The sequence below is a fragment of the Leptodactylus fuscus genome, chromosome 2 (assembly GCF_031893055.1).
Source record: "Leptodactylus fuscus isolate aLepFus1 chromosome 2, aLepFus1.hap2, whole genome shotgun sequence".
Lineage (NCBI taxonomy): Eukaryota > Metazoa > Chordata > Amphibia > Anura > Leptodactylidae > Leptodactylus > Leptodactylus fuscus.
The window spans coordinates 21,651,409-21,664,913 of record NC_134266.1 but is presented as its reverse complement, the minus strand read 5'-3'; the positions used below and the strand labels follow the sequence as shown (position 1 = coordinate 21,664,913).

The following is a 13,505-nucleotide window of genomic DNA, read 5'->3' as shown; positions in this document are numbered from 1 at the left end:
AGAGCTTAGGCAGCGCTAAAGCACAGCTGAGTACGCTCTCCATACGCAGAGATGTACATACAACTGAGTATGTTGCACATATGCACAGATGTAGCAGAGCCGAGACGCTGACGCAGGCGGATTATCGCCAACCGCATTTCGTTAAATATAAGTGGCTCATGCCAACAACAACCCGCAGGCGAAGTTGCAGGCAGAAGCTAGTGTATGTTATATATAATTTCAGCAGCTATAGCCATGTTCATTTTTATGTTTAAAATTCATGTAGCAATAACTTGAGTTATTGAGAGTGGACTTTTACGTTCGGGTGATCTAAATTTGGTAGAACCCACTGAAGATCATGCATAACCCAACATTGATTCGCCACCTTCATTGACTTCTAAAAAGGTCCATGCCAAGCAACGAAGACAAGACATTTCGGCATGGAACATCTATGGCTCTACCAAATGTAGAGACCTTGTCTATAAAAACCATAATTGTTATAAAATAATCCATATTGAAGGCCGATCTATTCAATTACGCTCACCATCAAGGTTGTGAAACATCACCGAGCTTCAACACATGAAAGTGATTGGCTCCAGATGCTGGGATTTAGATCACGGAAACCAGATGAGAAGAGTTTGGTGCACATGACTGAGATAAGCGGACAACGTGCTACCACCTCAGGTGCTCCGGAATTACAATAAAAACCCCAGATGGGACTAAAGAGACAGTCGATGGTGGGAATACATTAAGGGGGTGGATCCATCTGTGAACATTTATATGAGGAAGCAGAACAACCGCAAGACCGTATGCTGCCGTCAAACTACAAAGTGGCTTAGAAAACCTTCACCGGTTAACCCCTTACGTGCTAGGGTGACTGATTTGTGGGAGCTTTTTTATACTTTTCTAACAAAAATGCAAAAATGACTGTGGAAGAGTGATCTCTGAAGATGCCCCGATGCAGCAATGTTAGAGGGTGTCCTAACTTGTGAAGGTTCACATGGTGGAATTTGGACCAGATTTTGAGGCTGAATCCACCTTAAAATTTGCCCATACTAAATGGAGGACACTTTGAACTTCCCCTGCTTTAGTGCCCCCTAGGGTATAACCACGTGAAGGAATTTCGAAGAGTTTCTGAGGCAGATTCCACCTAAGGATCAGCACCAAATTCTGCCTGTGTCCTATTTTTGACTGCATTTGCAGTGTGGATGAGCCCATAATAGCCTATGAGCACGTGCAAATTGCACAGAGCCTTAAAGGGGTTGTCTAGGACTTGAAAATCTTGGCTTTTTTTCCAAAACAGTACACCCCCATTGCACACGTTATGGGCAATATCGCTGTTCGGCTCCGTAAGGAAGAATATCTTTGTACCGTGTCAGCCAGTGGATGTGAAAAATAAAAAATTTTGAAGAGTCTTCAGTAGTAAAAAATGATGACCTGTTGTGAGATTTCGGGAGAACTAAAACGATACCAGCCTGATAAAGAGATCCTTTAAGTTATCCTAAAAGCTCGCAATAGGTCATCATTTTTTAGTTAGCCATTAATAAAGGTATCAACTACTGAAGACTCCTCAAAATTTTTTATTGTTCAGCTCCATTCACTGTAATAGGATGGAACAGAAATACCAAAAAGAAAGCCGCCCCTTTAAAACAGATCATAACCTGTATAACAAGTAGGTGGGAATAAGGGTAAAAAACAGAGCATCGCGGCCTCCTTGATAACCACCTCCAGGTGTGTGTGTAACCGCGGGGTGTGGGGCTGTCACACATCAACTTTTCGTTTCCTGAAAATTTGCAGGAACTTCAGAAAATGAACCATAACCAGACGCCTTCACTTCTGTGGAAGCTGCAACATCGGAGCCGGTCCGAAGAGACGATTACTCCCTAAAATCACCATTAAACATGTCCTTGAGTCGTTCCCTTGTGTCGAGTTTCTGTAAATCCTATTCAGTCATTTCTTCTTTTTGTATGCCAATTTGAGAAAGCTGGGTGGCAACCAATATGGCCGCCAATGAAACTTCCATAAGGTTTGCCACCTTGCTTTCTTAGATTGTGAACAAAAAGTCTGCCTTGTTATAGTGACATGGCATAAACTGGAAATTATTGGCTGAGGAGTCTGGGAAAGCTGGGTGGCAATCTAATAAATGGCAGCCATTTTGTTTCACATCACACATCCTATATATCTGTGGTAAATATTTTTTTCTTATTGCTTGGCGTGGTATATACTGGGGCTGTAGGGTGTAAAAAGAGTTTGGTGAAAACACTCGGCATCCCCACTGATCAGACATGGATATCAACCCGAAACGTGTAGTCACAGACAGGTGCGGAGACGTCGCCCTGTGGAGATGTGGGCCGGGCAGGGTGAAGCGGGGTGTGGGTTTTTTCTGTCACCTTCGCTCCATAGCGCTGACCTATTCTATAGGGTTGTACACAGATGGTAGTCTTTATGGACAATCCCTGTCCATATATCCATATTTGTAAAAATGGCCGCCTCATAACCCCATGGCGGGTCACGTCACGCCACTATTATATTGTATTATAGGACGAGACATCCGTGACAATAGCCGGGGTTTACTTTTCACGTATACACAGAGGTCAGGCGAAGGCGAGGGGGCAGATACACAATACTAGTCAATATTTGCTTGTGCGAGGCATTCACAGATGCGGCACGGAGAATTGTAATATGGCTTCTCATGAGCTGGTGCAGCTGGTTACAAAAACTGGAGCACTAATGTCCGCTGCTTTATGGCAAACCTCTCAACTGTTCCTGTGAACATGGCAGTGCTGCACAAGCTCAAACTTCGCTCCATTGACTTCTATGGGACTGATGTCTGAAGTCCCATTAAAGTGAATGGAGCAAGGTTTTCATGACAACCATCCACTGCCGCCTCAGGCTTTAGGCCTGTATCACTTCAAGCTATCATATGAGATGATATATATATATTTTTTTTTATACATTTTGATGTACTTTTTGGTTCTTCTGAGGTAAATCTCAGTAAAAACCCGAACGCCTCCGTAAAGCGATATCATGAGAACAATTTCAGTCAGAGCAGAGAATACCGGGCCCCATCGTGACTGATCAGACGAAGCGAAAAAAAAACTTAACCCAATTAAGATTTATGTAAATCGTCCTGGAATCCCCGAGAGTCGTCGGGCGCCAAGTCGAAAGAATCATGAGTGTCACAAACAGGATTAGGCGGGAGCACTCAGCCCAGATTAGTAGTCACCGGAGAGGAGACCCCTCAGTGGAGAGACCCCGGGTACGCTCAGGATTAACCAGTCTTAAAACTAACCTTGACCTTTTCCTGAAAGTCGCGTCAAGGTCGACATTCCATGGAAAAGGCTCTTGTTCTATCATGGCGGACATGTATTCATTGGATTAATGGGGTTGTACACGATTAGAAGAACATGGCTGCTTTGTTCTAGTAAGAGCATCTTACTACTCACTTCCTAAAAGGGAACCTGTAAGTGATATTCGGGACCCAAAACCACCTACGTGTCTGTATGAACAGAGTTTAGTGGCCCAAATCACCTATTTCAATGCCAGCCATGCCTCCGATAAAAATAAACACTTAGGGTGTGTTCACACGATGTAACATTTCGCGTGATCTGGCACGTATACACGTGCCGGCATATGACGTGCTCAAAATGCTCCCATTCATTTCAATGGGAGTTAGGAGCGAATATGCCGCGTTATTTTGCGCCCGTGTATACGTGCCAGATTGCGCTCCACTTTCCTCTGTGTGAACGCACCCTTATACTAAGCCTGTGATCCTAAAAATGGTGCAGTTCAGAGGCGTACACCCTGGCTTCAGTGCACATGCGCCGGACCTCATGCACGGAGTTAGCATGTATGTGCCCGGAGGCACGGGGGAACACCAGAGAAGAGTCCAATGATTCATCTTTAGGCAAGTATAAAAGGTAGGTTGTGTTTTTTTTTTGTTTATTTGTTCTTTTATGTAGATTGTGAGCCCCATATAGGGATCACAATATACATTTTTTTTTTCTATCAGTATGTTTTTTTGTAGAATGGGAGGAAATCCACACAAACACGGGGACAACATACAAACTCCTTGAAGATGTTGCTCCTGGCAGGATTCGAACCCAGGACTCCAGCGCTGCAAGGCTACGGTGTTGCCCCTTGTTTTGTTTTTGTGCAGTCGCAGATGGCCTTGCAACAAGTCTATATGGAACATTAAACTCATAGTCCATAACTTGTCCCCATGTTATAGTAAATACGTTGAACAAGTCAGAATTTTTATTTTTTTTTGTGCTAACAATGCAATAGTTCTGTGGTAGAAAACTGGCGCACTCTATTTAATAAATTCCCCCTTGTGTCTAGAACTACAGCTTGGCTCCAATGAAGTGAAAAGAGCAGAGTTGCAATACCACATTCAACCTAATGACAGGTGTGGCACTGTTTCTGGACGCAAGCAGCCATGTTTTCCGAAAGGTGGCAATATCTCTACATCTTCCCTCATAGATATGTTGAAAGGCGTTTTCCTACCCTCCATGTGACTAACAACAGTGTTTACGCATGGCCACCACTTAAATTACTTTTATGGGAATGACTGAAGATGCTATCCCACCACACCTCAATCTACATGGGGTGCTCAGAAGACATGTCAGCCCCCCCCCCCGTACAGCTGCAGTCGTACCCCAGCGATCAGACACCCATCCCCTAACATAACCAAGTCATCCCTAGAGATTAACCCGCTAGTTATTCTATCCATTCCCCATGCTTTACACTGCAGCTCAGTTTCCCTGAGCCTAACAAACCCAATAGCCACATATACGTAGCCTCATTTGGGCTAGGCTAATCCACACCAAGACAACATTTTAGTGAAACCTATTGAAGAACTATGCAAAATCTCACCTTGAAAACTGCATCAACACTAAGTCTGAACTCGGCCCAAGGAAGATTTGAGGAACCGCACAAAAGAAGCAGTAGTGCAGTTCACTACTAAGCAGGAAAGTGACATTATTTACAGAAACCAAAGCTTTTGTAGCAAGTCATAAATCTGAATTTAGAAATTCGGACACGTGTTTCCTTCCATAGGGTACAACCCCTTTTTTTGTGGTTTTTAGACACAGGACTTCCCCTATAAATGATCACATTATTACGCCATCACACAGATAGGATCGCTGGTTTCTACAACAGTCAGTTTCAGCTTTCAGGTCCAATAAATATTTTATTGGTTGCCACAAGTTACTGAGAGAGAAGGACGCATTGTAAGGATAGCAGATTAAAGTACAAAAGAAACTGATGCCCCCATGACAACTACTCCGGTCACACTCTGCAAAACAAAACATGGCTGTGAACAGGTATTCACATACTCATGTCCGGACCTGATTATTACAGAGACAAGCGGCGCCGCATACATAGATGCCGCTTATCTCCTCTTGGAGGATGAGGTTGTCACAGACCACTATTGCAGGAAGTTCAGCAGCTGCAGCACCTCATAGTACACACTAAAAGGGTAGCTAAACTTTCAGACAACTTTTGATTTTCTGGCAGTAGGTGTGTCATTAATACATTTTGTAATAGACTGTATTTACTCCAGTATAAGCCGACCCGAATATAAGCCGAGGCCCCTAATTTTACCACAAAAAAACTGGGAAAACTTATTGACTCGAGTATAAGCCGAGGGGGGAAATGCAGCAGCTACTGGAAAATTTCAAACATTAAAATGGTCGGAGTTTTTGGGTGCAGTAGATGCTGGGAAAGGGGAGGGGGTGTTTTGGTGTCTGTCTGTCCCTTCCCTGAGCTTGAGGACTGAGCTTCCCCCCCCCCCCCCCTTCCACTTGAAATTCAGTCTGGCTGAATATAGGGGATCTGCAGTGCTCCTATTAACCCCTTCCTGATGGAACAGGAACACTGCAGAACCCCTATATACAGTAGACCGGGCACTGTCAGACACAGGGATACCTAATGTGTATGTGTGTCACAGTCATTCTCTACTTTTATATGCATTCTAGGGAAAGGAGGGATTTACAAACTTTTATTTTTTTAAAGCTTCTTTTATTTCCCCCCAACATGGATATTGCGGCTGGTCATAGACCCCCCACCCCCACCCAAAAAAATATATAATTTTTTTTTTTTTTTTTTGCTGACTCAAGTATAAGCCGAGGTGGGCTTTTTCAGCACAAAAACTCTGCTGAAAAGCTAGGCTTATACTCGAGTATATACGGTACTTTATTAAGTAATTGTTTACTAAGTGTCTCCTTTCTGTGAAATCCTGCATTTTACACTCTGCCCGTCTTCTGTATTGAGATCTGTTCCCGCCTCTTACTGGATGTTACTGTGTATGGCGTACGGGGCAATGTAATATGTAGAGAAAATTGGGGGGAGGGGGGGGGGGTAATCTCAAACAGTTATACCTCAGACATTTATAGAACGTATAAACTTGCTTTTGGTGCCATATGAAACAGGAGATTCTATTCTTCTATATGACACCAAGGCTGCTGTTCTAAACAGTTTCCTGAGATATCACTGGTTGGAAACATTCGGGATTAAAATATTTAAAAAAAATCCCAATCCCCATAAAATATATTACAAATTTAATTAATGAAATGATAAAATATCCAGGACTCTGAAGATGAAGGTTTATAAATAAAACCTAGCTTTTATTCCATGGTCACAGGATGACAAATTAAAAATCATGAAGGGTAGACACAAATTTCATGACGTGCAGGAGGGATTTCGGTAACGCCTACGCGTTTCAGGGTTCTTTCCGCTTAATGACAAAATACAGCCAGAAAAATCAGTCGATGTCCAAAAGTTTAAGCTACTGCAGAACCCCATGATACACACAGTGGCCTCTGTAGAATATCACAACACATATGTCACTTGCTGAAGAATATCCTAACTCCATACCATCATGATACACATCGTGAAAATCATGTCAGCCACATGATGCACAGCTCGGCTGCTGTAAAATCTTATAATATACACTTCAGATATCGCACACCATCATGATATACACCTTAAGAGGCTCCAAAACACCTTAACACAAGACTCAGCTGTCCCAGACCCCCCCCCCCCATTTAAAGATTTAAAAGAACGCCTCCACGAACTCCAACTTTCCATTTTCCAATTGATACTGCTCCACTGATTCCAGCACAGTTGGAATTTTTTCTCTAGCCCCCACTGTTCCGGAGCAATCAGTGCTGTTAATTTCAGCACAGTTCGGTTCTCCGGGGTCAGGTGGGCGGGACTAGGGCTGAAGCAGAAAGACAGGCACCGCCCACAAAACAGAAGACATCCTAATAGTGCTGAATCGAACAGATAGGATTGTTCAGGAATGGTGTGGGCTAGAGAAAAAATTCCAACTGCCCCAGAATCTGTGGAGCTGTGGCTATTGAAGGATTCAAAGAGGTAGAGTTGGTGGAGGTGGTGAAAAGCCTCCTTTAATATCAAAGGCAGACAGGGATCACTGGAAAGCTGGGCGGCAATACCTTTAGGAGCAAATCTTTACCTGAGTAGTTTTCGCCCTTCGCCCGTGCATGCTGTTACTGTGACTGAGCTTCAAGTTCGTAGCACCTTCGGAAAGACAGTGAGACTTTCTGCAGGGTAGGGTGTTGTAGTTGCTGTAGGTCGGCGTCTCACTGGCCGACGCGGGCGACGTATTGTATTGGACAGATTCCGGCGAGTGAGACACCAGGTTCCGACAGTAGATCATGAACTTATTCCTGGGGACACCATTGATGGTGGCAAGCTGGCTCTTCTGTGGGTACAAGTCTGTTAAAGAGTTGGCACGTTGGGAAGAGTCCAGTTGGGTGAGAGAATCTCCCGGGTCTGTCCTAAGGGTTTCCTCGCAATCCTTCTCTTCGTTGGAACATAAAATCTCCTCAGTGCTAGTTAAGTGCTCTTGGCTCAGGTCCGAGAGTGAAAACTCTAAGCTGTCCTCCCTCCATATATCTGCGGATTTGGAGCGTTTCTTCTTAAAACTGGCAGTATCCAGGAGGGTAGGTCCATTGGTTATGTACAGCTGAGAGCGGGCATTTCTGTCAGGGTAATAGGTAGATTCCTCCCCGTAGAGTCTCCCTTCTTCAGAATCCTGCATACTCTGGACAGACGCTGCTGTGAGGACTGTGCTGCTGTTCAGGCTAGGAGTGACGGAAGAATCTGTATGGTAAGAGACTGGTCTCATGCCCACGTCTGCCCATCCTCGGCTATCGTAGTCGTCGAGGGTGCCATCCTGAGAGTAAGGTTCCATGCCATTTTCTGCGAGAGACTGTGGGATGCTGGGAGTACTGCTCGACCTGTTGCTGACTTCTGAATTACGGTGCACCGGTTTCCCAGAAGAAGCATGCCTGGTACGACGCGCAGCTTTGTTGGAGATACGAAGAGAGCGAGAGGTGTGCTTGCGGCCCAGGCTCGGGTGCTCTTTACCGTACAAAGCTTGCTCTACATTTTGGCTTTCTGCGTTTCCCATGATTTCACCGTCTGAAAAGACAGAACATGAAGAATAGAAGATTAATTTATGTCCATAAATAAAACAAAGCATGTACCACTAGAAACTATAGGCCAGTGCCGGAGGCTGCACTACTGAACAAATCTGATCACATGCTCGATTCTGAATACTTTTAGGTGTGCGGTTATCATGGAGACCCTCATGGACACGTCCATGTTGTTCACACTGTCAGTATTCAGTCGTTTTACATTGCAGATACAGATGTAGATGTGATATTAATCCTCTTTGGGTTGTCCGATTCTGAATTTTGAGGGTCAGTTTTAACCCTATGTAGTTCGGGTGTAGATGTTTTTGCATTAGGTGACCAGAGTCAAGACAATATTATATCAGGTGTTGAGCATAAGAGGAATCTCTCAGTTGTGCAGCCTCAGATTATGGGGCTGGAACTTCGAGTAAACAGATACATATGGAACATTAAAAAAAAAATGTCTTCCCATTTTAGTGTACATTAAATGGACCTTTAAAGGGATCATCCACTTTGCAATATTGATGGTCTAGTCTTAGGATAGGCCATTAATATTAGATCTTTGGAGGTACAAGATCTGGGACCCCCACAGATTGTCTGTTTCCGACAACATGGCCCCCGGTAATGCACTGCTCGCTCACTGTATGATTTGCAATGGTGGCTGTAGATGCATCAGTGCTGTCCCCACTGAAGTTTATGACGCGGTAATATCTAAAGACATTGCAGTGCGGCCCACCGCTGACTTACTGTCAGACCCAGCAGATCTAATATTGATGGCCTATCCTAGAAAAAAACCCAGCAATGTATATAACTCCTTTAAAAAAAATTTCAAGATTAGAAAACGATGGCTGCTTTCTTTCAAAATCCGCACCACGCCTCGCCATGGGTTGTGTGTGGCACTGCAGCGAATAGAATTGAACTGCAATACCACACACAGCCAGGTGTGGCGCTGTTTCAGATAGAAAGCAGACGATTTCCTAACGGTGTACAATATAAAAATAGAAATTGTTACAATTTACGTTTACATATATAATAATAATTTCACGGAATTCAGATGGGACACTATTAGGGCGTGAACCTTGTGAACTTTCCACGCGGTTAGCTGCAATGGGATGCCAATGCAGCATCAGTATCCCGCTCCTGGTTAGTCCCGAATGAATGGGCCTAAACAGGAGCTTGTCTCGAGATGCGGACGCTGCGGAATCCATGGCCAGAGAGGTCATGTTGCTTTTCAGCGGCTCCCTTTGAAGTCAATGGGAGCCATTTTTTTGCAGGCGGATTCCGCGTCAATATCCGCCTGCAAAAAAATTCTGTGTGAGCATACACTAATATTCCAATGATCATATAGATTATCATTCATACACATCACACAGACAACACAAATGGCAGTCTAAATAATGGCCCCGTTCCTGGCGGTTTGGAGCAAAAAAAATAAAAATTCATGGCTAAATTTTCACTAGTCAATATATAGAGATTAGAAAAAAAATAAAAATAAAAAATATCAATAATATTATAAATATTAATAGCAACAAGATGAAAAGAAATAAAGGGGAGGGCAAGAAATATATGAAAAATAGGATCTAGGAGTGGGCCAACTGCGCTTTTCTCAGAAACTCCTGACACAAAACAAACAAACTAAATAAAAGAAGAAGGTCAAGAGACTCGCCGTGCGGCTTCCCTCTAATGATGCAGCCAGAGTGCGGAGATTTGCAGCGTCGGCCACAAATTGGTCAGTCGGAGGCAGTAAACTATAAGGGGAAGTTCTGAAAGGGATAATGGATGGGTGACCTCAATTACAAGAGAAAGTCTCGACAAGGCAGAGTGACCAGCGACAAGTCTGATGCAAGAGCATAAAAGGACATTGTCACTTCCCCTTGAGGTAGATTCAACCGTTGAAAGCTTTTCCGCTGACAGAATAAAATGTATAACATGTGAACGTGAAAGAGAAATGCCTATAGGGGAAGAGAGGCCTAATGTCCGCTCCGAGAGCACTCACAATGGGCCTCCTATGGCGGGCAGTGCGGGGACAAAAACATAAAACATAATAAACACCGTCTAGAAGCCGCGGACCGCCAAGGGGCTTGTTATTTAGCATTTTCCTAACATATGAGCCCTCCTTGGATTTAAGGATTAGTGACCTAAAAGATTTCAATCACTATTACAATTCCCCCCCCCCTCACACACACACCAATACCATGGCCTAAAGGATCCCCAGAGCAACCAATAGTCATTCCAAGTCATCTAGTGAGCCAAAGCAAGACAGAGATAGATTATATATTATATATATATATATACATATACACACATATATATATACATATATATATATATATATACATATATACACACACACACACACACACACACACATACATATACACGCACAAATATAGATATATGGGGAAAAAAAATATATCTCTGAAATCTTCTTCCTAACTTGATGTTCACTCCCTGGTACTAGGGAGGTTCTGTCCTTAGAAACCAGTAGGCTCAAGATGGGAACACAATGAGTGGGGGTGGGGGTAAGGGGCAGGACTCTGCACAGCCTCTGCATATTGCATATAGATTTCCTAAAGGAGACTGCAGTTTGCAGAGAGTATGAGAAGAGGTTACTTTTATCTACTTGTGACTAGCTGCTTGTGTTATTACTGATGGGATGTTAGTCACAGACTGTAAGCTTTCCTGCTTGTGCTCAGATCCCCGTTTACCGTACAGATTGGGAGCATCCCTGGATCCCCTATATTAAGCTCACTTGGGCACTTCTCAGCCATTTGTCTATTTTACAGTTCGTTCTGCAAAATTACAAATAAAGAAACCAGTAATAGTAATAATGGAGGGAGAAAACTGCTCTGTACTGTGCACATCCCCTGCCTCAGAGAGAAATGCAAAATGTTCTGCAGCCATAATGGGGCTATTATCAGCAGAAAAGCTGACATGACACTAGGTATGAAGGCTTATACAACCAGAGAACAAACTGCCCAACAAGATCCTGCAATTTCTGATGAAAACTCTGGCACCCTTTATAGAGGATATAACCCACTTGCTGATTGTTTCCATGTATTAATAGTTTACTTTTATCCTATATGATATATGAATACAGAAAAGGATCACGTGACCCCATTGGGAACAAAAATACAAATACAGCATACAAAGCTTTAGGGCTCAGGGTCCAGGAAGTGTAAATGACCCGGTATGACATCATCACTAGATACAGGAAGTACAGTCACCTCTGGCAGAAGAAGAACGTATTCAGCATCACTCGACATAAGGCCTTTCTGCTTCCTGGTCATTCATATCCTGATTTGGCTGAATGAGTCCTGAAATAAAAATATGTATAAAAAAATATTTGTATATATATTTTTTGTAAATATTACATATCAGAAAACACATTGAGTAGCGTTATTGTTTTACGACAATTTTTAGGTACAAAACAAAAAAGGTCGCGATTTGGTAATTAGCAATTACTTGACTCAAGTGCTGTTTTGCACCGGCCTCACAACTTTTTAGAAATTAGGTGGAGCTTGAGGCCTTTTTTGGTGTAGATAACGGTAAAAGCTACACGCCAGCAAGGCGTCCGGATAGATTTTCCCTTAGGCGCATCCTCCAGGTGTCCTTGTACGTAACAAGATGGGACGCAGCCTCATCATGAATTAAGCGCATCCTCTGCTGGCACAGGGGACAAAGACCAGAGTACGATGTGTCAGTCTTTATGAATTCCTCGATCGGTGTACCGTACGCCAGTCTATGTCCCACGAGTCAGCAAGAGATTGACCTGATTCATCCAAAGGCCTGGGTCTCGTCATAACTCGGTTGGTTGTTGTAGTTTCATCCTCATTTACACCAAAAACGTGACGCGCATGACAGCCCCACCCACATTGAAAAAAGGGAAAAGGAAAAACGTTTAGACTATAGTCATGTATTGAAAATTTGCCACCTAAAAAAAAGTGTTAAGGAATGAATCTCTCAGTTCTACAGATTTTTGTATTTGAACCATCGTGCAACTTTAACACCATCATAACCTTCATTGATTTTTAACATTCTGGAAAGGCAGACCTGCCTAGACATTCAGAAATGGGGAAGGGAATTTTTCACTACATAACTAAGGCCAAATTCACATCAGTGTCTGCCTGAAAAATGGAGGAAAAAGGGCTTTATCCTGCGTCAGTTTCAGTTTTAAAACAACGGACCCCATTATAGTCAATGGCGTCCATCGGACTCCACGTGTTACCGCTATTTTAGTGATCTGCTTCTCCTCTGATGGACCAGAACAATGAAGAGGTGATGCCAGTGTGAACCTAGGGTAAGATGGTTTGTCATTCAGGAGCCTGGCAAAGCTGGGTGACAGAGAGGTTCATAGATACCAGTCAATCCTATAACAAAGAATTTTCTATAAGAAAGTAAATGGATCGGTATAACCTTGGCATTATGTATTGTGCTGAGCGAGGCAAAGCCTCTGAGGTAAAAATCTGCAGTTACTATGGAGCAGGTACTAAAATAGGCATATACTGAGGAAGTGTCAGCGAGTGAAGGCTCCTCATCCTCCACGCGTTTCATCAGCAAGCTGTATTGTTATATCTGAATACTCAGGAGAGCGACGTTAAAAACAACCGCACTGTAAGGTTACGGACATGTCCTCCGCATAAACACTCACAAACCATCCATACACTACAGCCTATAAACCTATAGGATTACTAATCTTATCCACTATACATAGCCCTCAAGTCACGACGTGGCATTGATGAGGTGACACGGCTGGAGGGAGACCGCCATTGTGAACCCCCTACCCCCCTGAACTGGAGAGGAGAATTTTCAAGTCACTTTCAGGTCAGGGGTTAATCTGCCTCCACGTTCATGGTCTGAAAATGGGACGTTCTTCAGGAAACTTTGCATTAGATCCAAACCCCACAATGAAAATACAGGTTTCGGAGTGGTTTGTGAGGAAGCGCAACTGTGCAATGTACGGAACAGCAGATTGCACGTGTAAAAATAGATCAGTGGTGGGAGTCTGTTCTGACAAGTCTCATCTACCCAGTGCGAGCAGGGCGCTGCGGCAAGAATAGAGAAAATTACATAAAGTCTGCCAAG

At 43.5% G+C, this 13,505-nt stretch overlaps 1 protein-coding gene across 5 annotated transcripts in view; it reads right to left on the bottom strand.

Moving 5' to 3' along the window:
• TIAM1 (TIAM Rac1 associated GEF 1) overlaps positions 1–13,505 on the bottom strand; it is a 216,644-nt gene that overhangs the window by 81,103 nt on the left and 122,036 nt on the right. For all 5 annotated transcript variants that reach the window (XM_075263432.1, XM_075263435.1, XM_075263433.1 and 2 more), the window contains 2 exons: positions 11,648–11,737; positions 7,457–8,427 (listed from right to left, as the gene is read on the bottom strand). In XM_075263432.1, the coding sequence (XP_075119533.1) occupies positions 7,457–8,416 (960 nt within the window). In that variant the 5' untranslated portion in view covers positions 8,417–8,427; positions 11,648–11,737. The remainder of the gene's footprint in view (positions 1–7,456; positions 8,428–11,647; positions 11,738–13,505) is intronic.